A 16,578-nucleotide genomic window follows, 5' to 3' on the forward strand; every position below is an offset into this window, starting at 1 on the left:
ACGTCCACATTTGGGGACAAGTGCCCGCAGGAGTCCCCGTCATGTGCAGCCGTGGGCCCTGGAACCACTTCCAGCAGGAAGCCAGCAGGAAAGAGCCGGCCTTCAATCATCCGCGGTCTGCACCCTGCTGTCCCCGGACACGCCACTAGGCCAGGGCGGCGCCCTCCTGGGTGGGTGGCCCCCGCGTGCAGCCCGACCGGGAACAGCTTCACACCTACCGTGGCCGTGCCACCCGGCCGTGGCCCTTCCCTCACCGCGTAGCCTGGGAGCCGCTTCTGTGCTCAGACACAAGACACGATGCATCCGTGTCATTTCCAGCTCACATCTTGGGATCGCAGAAGGTTTGACTTAAATTCTTTGATTTTACCTCTTCTGAGATGATAAGCCTTGGTTCTTCGCAAGACTAATGTCGTTTGCTTTATCCTACAGATACCTGCAGTGTTTGCAGGATGATCAGACTGGGGTTAACAGCAGGACCACGCCTGAAGTTTGCAGTTTTTCCCTCTTTTTTTGCACCTTTCCCAGCAAAGAGATAAAGTCAAAATATAGTGTAATGGGGGCAGCCCCGGTGGTGCAGCGGTTTAGCGCCGCCTCCAGCCCAGGGCATGACCCCGGGGTCCCGGGATCGAGTCCCACGTCGGGCTCCCTGCAGGGAGTCTGCTTCTCCCTCTGCCTGTGTTTCTGCCTCTCTCTGTCTCTTGTGAATAAATAAAATCTTAAAAAAAAGTTTAAAAAACTAGATCCTGTAGGCTTAAAGATTTCAATGTAAACTTAAAAATTGTAAAAATAAAAATGATAAAAAAATACATATATATATATATATATATAGCATAATGGGAATAATTCGTTTTCCCGGGTGCTCATCTCACCGACCTGACCTACATGCTCGTTTCTTTACTTAAACGCCCACAAATCGAGGGTTCTCAAGTTGGCTTTGCTTATGTGAAACCTCCCACGTGACGGCCGACTTTGCTGGGCTGCAGGGGGGGCGCAGGTGGCGCACTGAGCAGGTCCCCTCGTGCCGCACACCTGGCGCTTCCGGTCCCCGGCTGCTCAGATGACGTCACGATGACCCACCTGGCGTCCGGGGCTCTGCCGGCGGGGGTGGGGCAGGGGCCTGGGGGCTGCAGCGCCAGGGGACCGTCCCCACCGACCGGCCGCTGTGGTCAGCGCTGGGGCCGGCCAGCCTCCCGGGCGGGGAGACGGAGCTGCCGTGTTGGGGTTTGCATTCCTCTTTTTTTCTTTTTCTCATGGATTTTGTAGCTGATGAGCTCTTTTGAATTAGGAACATTAATCCTGATATTCTTAATGTTCGGTTACAGCGTTTTTATTGAGGTACAATGCACTGTTACGACATAAAGTTCGCCATTTTCACCATCGTAAAGTGTGTAAGAGCTAGTGTACAGTCCAGTGGCTTTCGGTATGTTCACAGTGTTGTGCGACCGTCACCTGTGTCCCCCCCAAACGCTGTCGCCCAGGAGACCCGTGACCCGCGAGGCTCAGCCGGGCCCAGCCCTGGCGACCGCGCCTGTTCTGTCTCAAGTCAAAACATTTTCGAAAAATGTTGAATGTGATAAACCTTTCGATCCAGTACGTGTTCTGTCTTTTATTGTGGCTGAACGTTGAATCCTCCGCAGGAGTCCGGCCCACTCCCCGGCTACGGAGGACGGCCCCCACCGCGGGTGCGCCCCGGATCGCCCGGCCCGCGTCCGTGAGCGCAGTGACCGGCCGTCTGCCCGTGCGTGTCAGCAGGCCGCCGCCGCGTCTGGCCGGGGCTCGCGTGGCCCAACGCCCGGGCCCCCCTCACCTCCCCTTTCCAGGTTCTTCCTGGCTATTCTTCGCTTTTTTAAAAGAATTTCCTTCCATGAACTTTTATGATCGGTTTGTTTAAATCCAGAAAAACCCCACTGCGCTGAGTTTACAGGGAGGGCACTAAGTTTATAAACGGACTCAGGGAGAGTCGTCTTCGGGTTTCGGCCCCGACCGCGGCGGTTCTGGCTTGTGCTCAAGGCCCCGGGGCGGAAGGCGCCGAGCTGTTGTCACCCAGGCTCGCTCTCGTGTGGGCGGTGCACCGACCCGTGTCATTGCTGCTGCTGCTGCTGCTGCTGCTGTGAGCGGGGCTGCCCTGCGCCGTGCCCTGTCCCTGGAGGGCTGGGGAGGCGGCCCGCCCGGGATCCCCGCGGCCGCAGACCTTGCTGCCACCTGAGCCTGCCTCAGGTCCGGGTCGGGGGTCAGGGGGAAGTGGGCTCCAGTCCTGGCGAAGGCGCGGGGGGGGGGGGGCCAGGAGCCAATGATGGCCTGGTGGTCGGGGTCCCCGCTGGGCTGCGAGGCTGGGTGCGAGGGCAGGACCCTGATGCATCACCCGGGAAGGGGCGCGGCCCCCCACCCGGCCCCCCATGCCCCCGGCCTGAGCGGGGCAGCCTGGGAAGGGAGTGGGGGCTGCAGTTGGCACAGGACCCGCCTCCTGCCCCGCGGGCTCGAGCGTGACATGCGTGTGGCCGTGGGGCAGCAGGCCCTGGGGGGACGCCGCGGCGCGTCTGTGCTTGTGCTCGTCCTGGGGGATGGCCTGCCGTCCCGGCCCTGGCAGTGCCCAGGACAGGCCCAGGCAGCGGACATGACCCTAGCGGGACCCGCACACACCAACCTGGTTCGGGCGTGTGCATTGCCGGCCTGTCCCTGCCACACAGGGACCTGCCGGGAGGGGACAGGCTGCCCCGCCAGAGTGGATTAAGCAGCCGGTGTGTGGGCCCCGTGTGCTGTGGGCGAGCTCGCTGAGACCCCACAGCTCCCGCCGCCCGGGCCAGACCAGGTCCCCTTCCGCCCGCGAGGCCCGAGCCCACTCCACCCTGCCGTGGGTGCTTCCCGGAGGGGCCCCGGGCATGGGGTGGGGCCTGGTGTTCCCCACGCCCTGCCCTTTGGACCCGGGAGCGACCTTGACTTCTGGCTCCAGGAATGGGACCAGCGGTTCCGAGGGCCGGGGCCTGGGGACGCGGGCTCAGGGCAGGGCCTCCAGCCCCGAGGTGGGGCCCTGACGGCGGGTGCGCTCCCAGGCCGGGCGAGGAGGCCGAGGCTGTGCGCGGGGCCCCGGGCTCGGGGGGCCTGGCTTCAGCCCGAGTGCGCGCCGGCCGCTCATCTCTCCGGCAGCAGCACGAGGAAGGTGGCCTTCAGGAAGCGGCCGAAGCTGCAGAGCGCGGCCACCAGCCAGTGCGAGCGGAAGCCGGGCTCCGTGCTCACCACACACTTGAGGACGTCGGTCTGAGGGGAGAGGGCGGGTTAGAGACGAGCGCTGCGGGGGGCGCCCGAGGCCTTAGGGGAGGTCCCGGTGGGGCAGCCCAACCCGGGAGGACGAGGAGCCCGAGGCCGTGGGCCCGGCAGGGGAGAAGCCCGCTGTGCCTGTGTCCCCGCGGCCACCTGCTCCTGCCCCCGGGGCTGCAGACGCCCCCGCAGCCCCCGCCTGGGGAGCACCACGGGCGCGCTGCCCCCCAGAACAGGTGGGACCGGCTCCCCGCAAGCCCACCGAGAGCAGGCCCAGTTCTTTCTCCTGCTGGGAATGAAATCTGCCCTGCGCTCTGGACCTCGACCGCGGAGCCCACTGGCGTCTGCAGCGGCGGCCGCGCAGCAGGCAGGAGGCAGCAGCGTCGGGTCTGTGCTGAGGACTGGCCGCAGCCCGGGTCCCGGGGGGGCCCCCACGAGCGCCCGCGGCAGGGGAGACGGCAGCCCCGGCCCGAGCTCCAGCACCCTTGGCCGCCACCCATCTGGGTGAGCTCTCCTGTGGGGGCTGCGCCCGGGGCCCGGCCGGGGTGGGGGCACCTGGCGCGGGGCCTGGTCAGTGACGGGTGATCCCTCCCGGGCAGCTCCTGCCCCGCGGGGTCTGGGCTCGGGGGAGCGGAGGGCAGGTCGGCAGGGAGCCGGGCAGTGGGAGCAGTGGAGCCCCAGCACCCCCCTGCAGCAGCGCGCCCCCCCCCGCACCCCAGCTCCCCTCACCCATCCTCCGCGCCTCCGCAGCCAGGGCGCCAGGGTCTTGCGCACGAACTCCCCAAGGCAGTCGACGAGCGCGTGGACCAGGGCGGGCTGGGCCTGTCGCACACAGTCCACCGCCAGCCCTGCGGCCACAGAGTACAGCGACACCACCTTGCCCCATGTGATGCCTGCGGGGAGACATACGGACGCTGGTCAGCGGGACCACAGCAAGGGCCTGGGGCCCGGCCGCCTCCCCCTGCGCCCACGCCGCCCCCCCTCAGCCGGGCCCCCCTGCCCCCCACCCCCAGTGGTTCTCGGCGGCGATCTCCAAGCCCCCGGCACACAGCCGCGCTCCCGGCCAGCCCTGCCCTGCCCGGCGGCCACTGGAGGACGCGAGGGGACAGCGAGAACCCTCAGCAGGAAGGGGGCCGAGGCCGGGGCTGCAGGGACCCATAGGGCACCACACACACGCACAGGAGGGGCCCCATGGTGCGCCCGCCCCTGGCCCGGCCCTTCTCCTCGAGTCCAGACCTGGATGCAGCCCCCGGGGGGAGGGCGCGGGCGCGGGGACCCGTCACACGCCGGCGAGAACAGAAACCGTCCAGAAGTGTGCAGGGGGCGTCCGCGCACCCGGGGAAAGGATGCAGGGGCAGCACCGCGGGAAGGGATGGGACACCTGCCACCGCGCGGGGAGCACGGAGCCTGGGCCACGGCGCTCAACAGGCCACGTGGGCGCGTGGGCCCAGAACAGGAACCCAGGGTGACACGGGGGGCAGGGGTCGTGGGGGGCTGGGCGAGGGGGTGTCCTTCCAGGGCAAGGAGACCGGGGGGCGGTGGCCCAGGGGCCGCTGAACGGCGCGTTTCACGGTGCTTCACTGCGATGAAGGTTTCATCCCAATAAAAGAAAGACAGTAGAAGCCCCGGACCACGTCCCTCCTGCGCCGGCCACTTCCCGACTCTTCCAAATAAACCCAAGTTCTGGGGTACCCGCTGGCTCCGCCGGGGCGGCCCGTGACCCTCTCCACGCGCCACGCTGGGGCCACAGCCTCCTTAGAGAGTGAAACCCCACCGGAGCCCCGGGCGCCTCGGGCCCGTCCACCACCCGGGTCCCCGCGCCCTCCAGGTGCCGTCCTGGTGGCCTGTCCCGGCCCCGCACCAGGGGGCAGGTGAGCCCCAGGGGGCCGGGGCCCCGCGCTCTGCTCGCGTTGGGCAGGAGCGGGGTGGCTCGGCCTCTGTGGCCGCCCGGGTGGTGCTGCCCGCGGCCGCGCCGTCCTTGTGCGGGGGTCACCCCGGCGGCTGAGGCTCGACGGCTCCCCGGGCGGCGCCTGGCCAGACGCACGTCCTCCCCGGAGAACCGTCTCCTCTGATCCTTTGCTCATTTTTGGTATTGGTTTCTGAGACTTGTTTATCTTTTGTATTTTCTGATCTTTCTGCGGTAAAATATTTCGCTCTTGTAATAAAAAACAAAACAAAAAAGCCTCCTGCCAGCTTCCACTCAGGGAGGGGAAAATCCCTTTGTCCCTGAAGGGGGCTGAGCAGCCACAGGGCCACGGCTGCCACGAGCGGCACCAGCGGCGTCTCCCCCACGGGCACGGCCACTCGGAGACGCCCCCAGACCCGGCCCGCGGCCCCCAAGATGCCCCGTCACTGCCAGAGCCGGACTCAGGCCCGGCCCGCACCTCAGCGGGGGAGCTGCCAGGAGGACGAGCGCGAGGCACCGCGTGGGGGTCAGCGTGTGCTCGGCCACCCGGGGGCCGCGGGGACGGGACCGAGGTCGGCAGACACCACGTGGCTGGGCCGACGTGGGGCGGACGCGGGGCGCAGGGAGGCCTGGCAGTGGGGGCTGGAGGCGCTGAGCACAGAGGGGACGTTGTCTCCCGCCTCGATGAAGACCCCGACTTTAACCGAAGCCACCAAGTGGACGGAGCGGCTGCGGCCTGTGCCCACCCTGCCCCGGCCCTCCCCCATCTTCCCCTCCCCCCTCCCCCTGCCCCGGCCCTCCCCCATTCCCTCCCCCATCTGTCCCCTCCGCCCTCCCCCTGCCTCCTCCCCTGCCCCTCCCCCACCATCCCCCCCCCCCCAGCGCCTCTCTGAACCTCTCAGGCCTGTACCGCCCTGAGCAAGGCCAGGCAGCTGGGGGGTGCTGCCTCGGTCCCCTCGGTGTGGGGTCCTGTCCCGTGCCCCAGCCGTCCCACCCCCCCCAGGGGCCTCCCCCGCCCAGCAGGCCGCTGCGTTCTCACAGATAAGCCTTCCTTTTAAAGGCAGACCTCAGCTCCGGAGACAGACACAGGGCGGCCACCCACGCGCCAGCAGCGGCAGGGACAAGGAGCCCGGGAGGCCTGAGGGTGGTCCCGGCCCACGTGCCCTGCACCCCACCTGCTGCCCCCTCCCCTAGGCGCCGCCCCAGGTCACTCTCGCAGGGTTGTCTGGGAGCCGGGTCACCGCCCAGGACACGCTGGAGGAACCGGGCCCCCCCACTGCCCACCAGGCACCCCTGTCACGGGGTCCTAGCCTTGCTGGCCTCTGCTGGGAGGTCAGTGCTGGCCTGGCCGTGGCCTGGAGACGGCCGGAGGCTACAGCCTGCAGCCCCATGTCCCTGGCCGTCCCGTGTCCCCAGCACACTGGCCACAGCTGAGGGAAGCCGGTCCCGTCAAGCGCGGCTCTGACCCTGCTTGTCCTCCCGCCCAGGGGTCAGTGGAGCTTCCATGGGAAGGTGCTGGAGGTCAACACGGGGCCCCCCCAGGGGGCTGGGGTCGGCCTCCGATGGGCTGAGGTGGCTCCTCTAGTCCATCTCCTCTCCCAGGGGGGCCTGGGGGGCCTCCGGCAGACTACGGGCCCCCTACAGGGGTGGGGACTGTGGCTCCCGCCCGGCCCGCACCCTCACGCCCTGCCCTGCTGCTGCCTTGGTCTCCTAGGGACAAGGACACCAAGGCCCAGGTCAGGCTGGCCGGCCACAGGCCCAGAGCTGCCTCCCAGAGGAGGGGGCGTGAGGCCTCCCTGCCCCCCCAGGGCCTTTCCAGGAAGCCCCAGCAGGAGGCTGGCCTGACGCCCATCGGGAACACTCCAGCTCTGCAGCCCTCAAGCTCTCCGCCCCTGAGGGCTGGGACTGGCCGTCCCCTCATCACAGGGTCCCCAGGCTCAGAGCAGCACCGAGAGGCAGGATCGCAGATGGGGGGCGGGCTGGCACCTGTTACACTCGGGGATACAGGAAGCGCGTGTGCCAGGATGGGACATGAGGCCGCGGGTGGGGCGGTACGGTCTGTGGACCACATAGAGGGGACAAGGAGGGGACACGGGGACAGGACAAGGTTCAGGGGGATGAGTCAGCCTGGGGGCGGGTGTACACATGGGAGGAGCAGGAGCAGACGTCACCTGCTCCGAGGACACAGGCCACCAGGGGGTTCCCAGGTGAGTGTGGGCCAGCCAGGGGGACAGGTGAGGCAGTCCTCCCCGGACGCTCCCCAGCAAGCCACTGCACCCGGGCTCCTGCCCTCAACGTCCTGCCCTGACACGGGGTCCCCCCGAGAAGAGCCTCTGACGGAGAACGGGGCTGAGCGAGTGATGCTGTAACGTCTGAAGTGACATCACAAGAGCCTAGCGGTGGCCACCCAGGCTGGGACACAGCCGCCCAGGACCTGCTGCCAGGTTCCCCTGGGCCAGGACGTGCGGGACCCACTCAGGACAGCCTGGCCCCGCAGCCACCGGGCAGCAGCACCAACTCCACCCAGTCCCCGCGCTACGTGGGCCGGCCGGGTCCCCCCAGTCCGCAGAGCCCAGGGTGCCGCACGTCACGGTCCGAGTCGGCCTGGGGCTGCTCTGTGCTGGTGGCTCTGGGGCCCGAGGCGCAGGGCCAGGCCTACCTCCAGAGAAGATCTGAGATGCCACCGCCAGGAAGGCGTCAGTCACCACGCTCTCGGACTGCAGGGAGATGTTCAGCTGGCGCGCCACGTTGCGGTAGACGCTGGGCCGGATCAGCTCCAGCTCGTCCCCTGGGCAGGCGCACGGTGGGGTCAGGGTGGGGTCAGGGAGGCCCGGGCCTGCGTGACCCCAGCCCCGCCCCCCCTGCCCCGGGCCTGGGGCCACCCGCTGCTCAGGGCCCCGGCCGCACCCGGCACCAACTGGCCTAACCCCTGACCCCTGACCCCGCTCAGCCTGTTGGATGCCCACCCCCGCTTGACCCCACCGTGGCCCGGGGACAAGAGTGAGCAGGCACAGTGGGCACCCCCGACCTGCCCGGCGGCCCGCCCCCCCGACAAGCCAGCCCCCCGCCCCCACCCAGGGCCAAGCCTGCCGGGCCGGTGGGGCGGGATCCCTGGGACGAGCTGGGCCGTGCCTGACGGTGACTCACGGCCGCTGAGCGCTCGGGGCAGGCGGGCGGGGCAGCAGCCAGGGCCACGCGGGCAGGGGCCGTGCCAGCGCCCCCATGCAGGTGGGGCTGCCTCGGGGGGCGTCCTTGCCGGGCACGGGCACGGCGCTGCGACCCAGGAGCGAAGGTCTCGCCCGGGGCCCCAGGCGCCGCCCAGACCCGGTCTCCCGGAGCCGCGTGGGCGTGTCGCGGCCCTGCCCGCTGCCCGCTCACCGAGGAATTCCACGCGCCCCGGCGCCGCCGCTGGTGCAGCCAAGCAAATGGAAGCGCTGCGGACCGGCCGGGCCGATGAGGGCGTCTGTGCCATCACGGGCCGGGCCGCACGCCATGCAGGCAGCCCGGGGAGGACGCGGAGCAGACCGGCCAGGCCGCGGGCAGCGGGGGGGCATGGGAATTCCCAGGGCGGCCGTTCCCATGCAGACCTTGGCCCCGGACGCCGGGGCACGCTGGGGGTGCAGGGGCTCATGTGGAGGGCGCAAGAGCAGAGTGCAGCAGGTGGGTGTGCACGGGAGGACTAGGGGGCCTGGGGCGTCCCCCTCCTTGGCCACTGGCAGGGCTCAGTGCCAGCGACCGCAGAGCCCGGGCCGCCCCTGCTCCCCACGACGAGGCCCGAGGCGTCGGGGCGCCTGAGCAGGGCTCTCCAGACAAGTTTCAACAACAGGGACTCTGGCCTGGAGCAGAGGCAGCGCTGGATGCTGCTCACGGACTAGGACGCCAGGCGGCTGGGCCGGGGCAGGACGTCCCGCTGGTCCCCGGGCACCGGCGGCTCTTGGGACGCCATCCTCTCCAGGGCCCAGAAGGTCCCCCCGCATCACGCCCACAGCCCAGCCGAGCACATGGCCGTCGGTGGCCGATCTCAGGGGAGTCCAGGCCCTCCGACCCCCGGGGGGGCCCCAGGCCCACCGGCCATCCGCACCTAGGAGCCTCTCCCCTCCTGAGGCCCTGGGGGTGAGCACCCCTCCCGGTGGGCTTCAGACGGCCCCCCGTGCCCCCTCACCCCCTCCTGGGCAGCTGGGTCTACGCAGCCCTGCTCTCAGGGTCCACATGAAACAGGAACAACCCCGCACCATGGTCAGCCTGAGAGGCAGGGTGTCCCCCGCCTCGGAGCCCCCCTCCAACCCTGCCCACACGCCATCGAGCCTCCGTGTTTGCTCCCCACTGCCCACTCTGAACGACCTCAGCCCCGGGCGGGTGGGGGTCACCTACTCCGAGGGGCTGGCCCCACCCTTCTGAGGTCCAGACCCCCAGAACGTGATAATGGTTACTGTGCTCCGCGTGACCTCACTCCAACCAAGTACCCCCAGGGTCCACACAGGCCAGCTGGGGTTCCGGCTGCGGCGACCCTCTGCGAGCCCCAGTTTCCAGCGCTAGCAGCCTCCAAGCAAGAAGCAGGCAGCGGGATTTCAGGCAGGAGACAGACTTTCCAAAACAAACATGGGGACACGTGGTCCCACAAAGGGTTCCTGTGCCCAGCTCAGTACAAGGGTCACTCGGGGAGTCTAGCCTTCCCGGGAATTGGGCCCCGCAGGCATCGCGGGGGCTGGGCCCGGCGGGCAGGGGCCTGGGGGCAGGGAGGGGCGGGGGGTGCCCTGCAGGCTGACCCCGAGCCCGGCCCTCGCCCTCGCCCTCGCCCTCGCCCTCTCGGGCCTCCCCGCACTCACCCAGGCGCAGCAGCACCGCGCACACCTCGGCCAGGCGGCCCCCGGGGGCGGGAGCGGCGCGCTCGGGCGCGGTCCAGGCCAGGCCGGCGCGCAGCAGCCGCGCGTGCACGAACTCCCGGCCCAGCGCCTTGGCCTGGGCCACCAGCTCCTTGTCGCTGGGCGAGCGGTCAAAGGCGTCCATGATCTCCGCGGCGAGGACCGAGGAGCGCCGCAGCACCTCCATGGCGGGGACGCGGGCCAGGGGCGCGGCACCTGCGGGCGGACAGGCTCAGCGGCCCGGCCCGGCTGGCGCTGGGGAGCCCGCCCCGGCAGGAGGGCGCCCGGGGGCGCGGGGAGGGGGCGCGGGGAGGGGGGAGCAGGGCGCGCGGGGAGGGGGCCCCGGGGCGCGGGGAGGGGGGAGCAGGGCGCGCGGGGAGGGGCGCGGGGAGAGGGCCCTGGGGCGCGGGGACGCGGGCGCGGGGAGGGGGGAGGGGGGAGCAGGGCGCGCGGGGAGGGGGGAGCAGGGCGCGCGGGGAGGGGGGAGCAGGGCGCGCGGGGAGAGGGCCCTGGGGCGCGGGGACGCGGGCGCGGGGAGGGGGGAGCAGGGCGCGCGGGGGGGGGGGGGCAGGGCGCGCGGGGAGGGGGGAGCAGGGCGCGCGGGGAGGGGGCCCTGGGGCGCGGGGAGGGGCGCGGGGAGGGGGGAGCAGGGCGCGCGGGGAGGGGGCCCCGGGGCGCGGGGAGGGGGCGCGGGGAGGGGGGAGCAGGGCGCGCGGGGAGGGGCGTGGGGAGGGGGCCCCGGGGCGCGGGGCGGAAGGACCCTTGCCTTGGGGACCCCAGATCTTTAAAAATATGGTGTCACATCCGTTCGGGTCCCGAGTTAAATCGCAAAGCTCCCCGCGGCCGGGATCGGAGGGACCGCGGGGAGAGGGCGCGGGCTCTGGGGCCGCGTGCCCGCGCTCGAAGACGAGTGCGCGGCGGCGGCGGCGGCGCGGGCGGGGGCCGGGCGAGGCCGGGGGCGGGGGCGGGGGGCGGCCGGCCTTGCGCCCCAGGACCGGCCCGGTTCCCGCGCGGCGGCCCTGCTCACCTCTGCCGCGGCATGTCGCGGGCGCGGGGCCGGGAGGGGCGCTGGCCTCGGGTGTCCGTCCCGAGCGGCGAGGACGCGCCCGCCCGTCGCCAGCCGGTGCGCCCGGGGGCCCGCGGAGTGCGCCGGCCTGTGCGCCCGGGGGCGGCGGCGGCGAGGGGCGCGGGGCGCGGGGCGCGGGCTCCGCGGGCGGGAGGCGAGGCTTGGGGCTTCGCCTTCTAAGGAAAAGGCAGCCCCCGGGGCGGAGCCGCGGCCGAGCTTCCCGCCGCCTCCCCGCCCCGCTTAAGGAGGCCCGAGCGAGTTCCCGGCGCAGCTCCGGAGGCCACCGGCCGCCGCCGTCCCCGCGACCCCGGGGGGTTGCCGCCTGGCGCCGGCCCGCAGCTCGCTGCGCTCATTGTTTCCTAGAGGCTCTTTACATATTGTGGATGCGCGCCCGGGCCTGCCGCGGGCCTCCGGGGGGGCCCCGACCCGGTCCTACTGCAGGCGCTGCACAGAGCTCCTTGCAGTGGGGGGCGATCCTGAGTAAAGTCCAACTTATTTGTCGTTTCTCTTATGATTACTGATTTTTCACTAGGATAGTCTCCATTTTCTTTTAGAAGCTTAAATGTTGGGGATCCCTGGGGGGCTCAGCGGTTGAGCGTCTGCCTTCATCTCAGGGCGTGATCCGAAGTCCTGGGATCCAGTCCCACCTGCATCGGGCTCCCCGCAGGGAGCCTGTTTCTCCCTCTGCCTGGGTCTCTGCCCTCTGTGTGTGTGTGTTTCTCTCTCATGAATAAATAAATAAAAATCTTTAAAAAAAATAAAAGCTTAAATGTTTTCCCATTGACATTTAAATCTATGATGGGTCACCGTTCTTCTGAATAGTATCTAGGGTGCTCTCTCTCTCTCTCTCTCTCTGTAAAATATGTATTTTATTTTATTTTTAATTTTTATTTATTTATGAAGTCACACACACAGAGAGAGAGAGAGGCAGAGACACAGGCAGAGGGAGAAGCAGGCTCCATGCACCGGGAGCCCGACATGGGACTCGATCCCGGGTCTCCAGGATCGCGCCCTGGGCCAAAGGCAGGCGCCAAACCACTGCGCCACCCAGGGATCCTGTAAAATATATATTTTAATATGAATATCCAGTTGACCCCGCACCATTTACTGTAAGAGACCATCATTTCCCCCCTCCAACTGGGAAAGAGCCTCCATCATAAAAAGTAACGTATATGTGACCTGCTCTGCACTCTTCCATCTCAGTGGCCAATCCCTCTCTCCTTGTACCAGCACACGGTTAACCAGCCTGCTCTGATTCACATTCATGCAGGTTCTTCCCATGGGCACATAGAATGTTAATCAAAATAGGGGTGCCTGGGGGCGCCTGGCTGGCTCAGTCCCTTAAGCATCTGCCTTGGGCTCCGGTCATGAGCCCAGGGTCCTGGGATCCAGCTGCATGCGGCCCCCTGCTCCCAGCTCAGCCCACAGTCTGCTTCTCTCTCTCCATCTGCTCCTCCCCCCTTCTCAAGCTCTCGCTCAAATAAATAAATAAATAAATAAATCTTGGGATTTTTAAAAAATATATTTATTTATTTATTCAGAGAGAGAGACAGAGAGGCAGAGACACAGGCAGAGGGAGAAGCAGGCTCCATGCAGGAACCCCAATGCGGGACTCAGTCCGGGTCCCCAGGATCACACCCCCGGCTGCAGGCAGCGCTAAACCGCTGCACCACCGAGGCTGCCCTAAATAAATAAATCTTTTTTTTTTTTAAGCACCTAACTTTTGCAAGTAAGCTCTTTTCTTTTTTTAAAAAATTTTTATTTATTTATGATAGTCACAGAGAGAGAGAGAGAGAGAGAGAGGCAGAGACATAGGCAGAGAGAGAAGCAGGCTCCATGCACCGGGAGCCCGATGTGGGATTCGATCCCTGGTCTCCAGGATCGCGCCCTGGGCCAAAGGCAGGCGCCAAACCGCTGCGCCACCCAGGGATCCCTAAATAAATAAATCTTAAAGGTGGGGCACCTGGCTGGTTCCACTGATAGAGCATCTGACCCTTGATCTCAGGGGTGTGAGTATGAACCCCATGTTGGGGCTTTTTTTTTTTTTTTTTAACTTAACAATAAAATCTTTTTAAAAATGTTGTTCAGGGCAGCCCCAGTGGCTCAGCGGTTTAGCACCACCTATGGCCCAGGGTGTGATCCTGGAGACCTGGGATCGAGTCCCACATCGGGCTCCCTGCACGGAGCCTGCTTCTCCCTCTGCCCGTGTCTCTGCTTCTCTCTCTCTGTGTCTCTCATGAATAAATAAATAAAATATTTTTAAAAATGTTACTCAGGGGATTCCTGGGTGGCTCGGCAGTTTAGCGCCTGCCTTTGGCCCAGGGTGCAGTCCTGGAGTCCTGGGATCGAGATCCACGTCGGGCTTGCTGCATGGAGCCTGCTGCTCCCTCTGCCTGTGTCTCTGCCTCTCTCTCTAGGTCTATCATGAATAAATAAATAAAAATATTTTTTAAAATGTTATTCATTCTTTAAAAGATTTTATTCATTTAGGCGAGAGAGAAAGCAAGAAAGCACAAGCAGGGGGGAGGGGCAAAGGGAGAGAGAGAAGCAGGCTTCTCTCTCCACCCCCCACCATTGATCAGGAAGCCCCATGTGGGGCTCAATCCCAGGACCCCTGAGCTCACAACCTGAGCTGAAGGCAGACACTCAACTGACTAAGCCATCCAGGCACTCCCCCGAAAAAAATGTTATTCAAAATAGACCATATCCTGAGCCATAAAAATCTAAACAAATTTCAAAGGATGAAATCATACAAGTGTGTCTTCTCTGAATTAATTAAAGTTTAATGTCAAAAAAACTATTAGAAAGCCTCCAAGTGCTTGGAATTTAAACATCACACTTCTAAACACTTAAGACAATTCTAAACACTTAAGACAATTGGACAATAGTAAACCACAAGGGAAATTGTAAAATACTTTGCAGTGAGGAATAGTGAAAATATGACATCAAACACTGTTGGATGCAGGGAAAGCTGTGCTTAGAGGGAACTTTATAGCTTTAGAAGAAAGGCTGATGATTAATGTTCTACGTTCCAATTCAAGCACTAGAAAAAGAACAAGTTTAACCCAACAGTGAAAGGAAATAATGAAAACAAGAGCAAAAATTACAGAAAATCAACAAAGCCAAAAGTTGGTTCTTTGAAGAGATTAAGAGGATTCATCAACTCCTGGAAATACCGATTAAGAAAAAGAAAACGGGGGATCCCTGGGTGGCTCAGTGGTTTAGCACCTGCCTTTGGCCCAGGGCACGATCCTGGAGTCCCAGGATCCAGTCCCGAGTCGGGCTCCCGGTGTGGAGCCTGCTTCTCCCTCCTCCTGTGTCTCTGCCTCTCTCTCTCTCTATGTCTATCATAAATAAATAAATAAATCTTTCAAAAAAAAAAAAAGAAAACATATCAGGAATAAAAAAGAGGACATCAACCGATACTACAAACATTAAAAGGGTAATAAGGGGCATCTGACTGGCTCTAGTCAGTACAGCATGAGACTCTTGATCTCAGATCTGTGAGTTCAAGCTCTGCATTGGACTCCATGCTGGGTGTGGAGGCTACATAAAATCGATTAATTGGTTAATTAATTAAAATTTTCAAAGAGGATAATGAGAGTATAATATGAACAACTATGACAGTAAATGTGAAATGTAAATGAAACACAATTTACCAAAATTGACATTAGAAGAAATAGAAAATCTGGGTAGTCCTATACCAATTAAGTAAAATTAATCCATAATTTAAAATCTTCCCACATGTACTCGCTCCGGCAGCACATACACTAAAATCTTCCCACAGCGTGAGCACCCCGCGGCCGGCTATGCACTGCGGGGCCCTGCTCTGGGCCGGCGGCTCCTCCCAGGTCTGCGCCTCCTCCTGGGCGGCAGCTGCCCTGGAGCTGGCAGGGCGCGCTGCCGGCCGGGGTTCCTTAGGAGGCACGTGCAGAGCAAAGGCAGTCCTGGCCGCAGAGGCGGAAATCATTACTTCTTGAAAGCATATTTGCGAAGATTTTATTTTGAAAATCAAAATATGCAAGAGTGGGCAGTATGATGAACCCTCCATACCATGGTTAGTACACCATTAGGATTTTCTTGGTTTTGAATCAATATTGTGCCTTTTAATAATCAAAAAATGCCCCTTTAGGGGACGCCCGGGGGCTCAGCGGTGGAGCGTCTGCCTTGGGCTCAGGTCGTGACCCCAGGGTCCTGGGATCGAGTCCCACATCGGGTCCCCGCAGAGACCCTGCTTCTCCCTCTGCCTGTGTCTCTGCCTCTCTCTTTGTGTGTCTCTCATGAATAAATAAATAAAATCTTAAAAAAAAAAAAAAGGAAAATCACCAACCATACACAACAAACGTGCCCAGAGACTAAGAAAGGAGCAGATGTTCACCACTTTATTTTGCGAGGCCAACAAAGCACTAAAGGCCAAACCTACCAAGAACATGAATAGAATCTAGGAAAGCTGTTCAACCTCCGGCTGCCTTGGCTTCTCCGTCCGTAGATACAGAGAAGAGCAATACCTGCCTTCTATGGTTGAGGAGAGGACTGAACCGGTGAATCCGTGTGAAAACGTGTTGTCACCTAGTGGGGCTCAGGAACTGATAGCTGTTTAGGCAGAAAAGCTTCTAGGCCTGCAAAGTGTGAGTGTGCGTGTGAACGTACTCTTCAGCTCAGGAGCCGGAGCATCAGGACAGAGTCTGCTTCTGGCACGTCTTTCTTAGATTTTATTTATTTATTTATTTATTTATTTATTTATTTATTTATTTACTTACTTACTTACTTACTTATTTACTTATTTTAGAGGGAGAGTAGGGGGAGGAGCAGAGGGAAAGAGACAAGTAGACTCTGCACCAAGCCTGCCCTGGGGCTCACCCGCAGGGCTCAAGCCCACCACCTGAGATCATCACCTGAGCCAAAATGACAAGTTGGATGCTGGGACACCTGGGTGGCTTGGCCTTTGAGCCATTGAGCACCTGCCTTCCGCTCAAGGTGTGACCCCGGGGTCCCGGGATCGAGTTCCGTATCGGGCTCCCTGCATGGAGCCTGCTTCTCCCTCTGCCTGTGTGTGTGTGTGTCTCTCTCTCTCTCTCTCTCACTCTAGTTCTCTCTCTCACTCTCTCTCTGTCTCATAAATAAATAAAATCTTAAAAAAACAATAACAGTCAATGCTTAGTGAATGGAGGCTCCCAGGCGCCCCGCCTCTGGCTCTGCTGCAGAGCACTTAGCTTGGGCTTCTCTGTACTTTACAGACGGGAGTAAGGGACTTGCCCAAGGCCTTGCTGTAGAACCGGGCACACACTGTGTACTTTGGAGCCTGACCCTGGGGTCCCTGTACTTCTGGCAAAGAAAAAAAAAAAAAGACGATGATTGGGGACAGGAGACGGGCAGGGCGGGAGGGGGCTCCCTCCTGCTGCCTTCCCAGCATGTGGCCTCAGGCGACATCCTGCCCCACTCAGCCTCCTACACACAGCGGACCCCCGTCTCTGCTGTCTCTCCAGGGC

The 16,578-nt window shown here is 63.6% G+C and overlaps 1 protein-coding gene across 3 annotated transcripts; it reads right to left on the reverse strand.

The window, feature by feature from the left end:
* Positions 1-1,311: 1,311 nt before the first annotated feature.
* BOK (BCL2 family apoptosis regulator BOK) lies at positions 1,312-11,222 on the reverse strand. 3 transcript variants are annotated; one of them, XM_055300318.1, is made up of 5 exons: positions 11,051-11,222; positions 9,988-10,239; positions 7,821-7,949; positions 3,985-4,148; positions 1,312-3,255 (listed from the first exon to the last, which is right to left on the reverse strand). In XM_055300318.1, exons 2-5 carry the CDS (start codon positions 10,208-10,210, stop codon positions 3,130-3,132), a joined length of 642 nt encoding a protein of 213 aa, XP_055156293.1. In that variant the 5' UTR covers positions 10,211-10,239; positions 11,051-11,222; the 3' UTR covers positions 1,312-3,129. The 3 variants fall into 3 exon arrangements, with proteins under 3 accessions (XP_055156293.1, XP_055156294.1, XP_055156292.1); XM_055300319.1 differs by lacking the exon at positions 11,051-11,222 and adding an exon at positions 10,790-10,944; XM_055300317.1 differs by lacking the exons at positions 9,988-10,239; positions 11,051-11,222 and adding an exon at positions 8,540-9,954.
* Positions 11,223-16,578: the final 5,356 nt, after the last annotated feature.

Source organism: Nyctereutes procyonoides, unplaced genomic scaffold (assembly GCF_905146905.1).
Source record: "Nyctereutes procyonoides isolate TBG_1078 unplaced genomic scaffold, NYPRO_anot_genome, whole genome shotgun sequence".
NCBI classification, from domain to species: domain Eukaryota; kingdom Metazoa; phylum Chordata; class Mammalia; order Carnivora; family Canidae; genus Nyctereutes; species Nyctereutes procyonoides.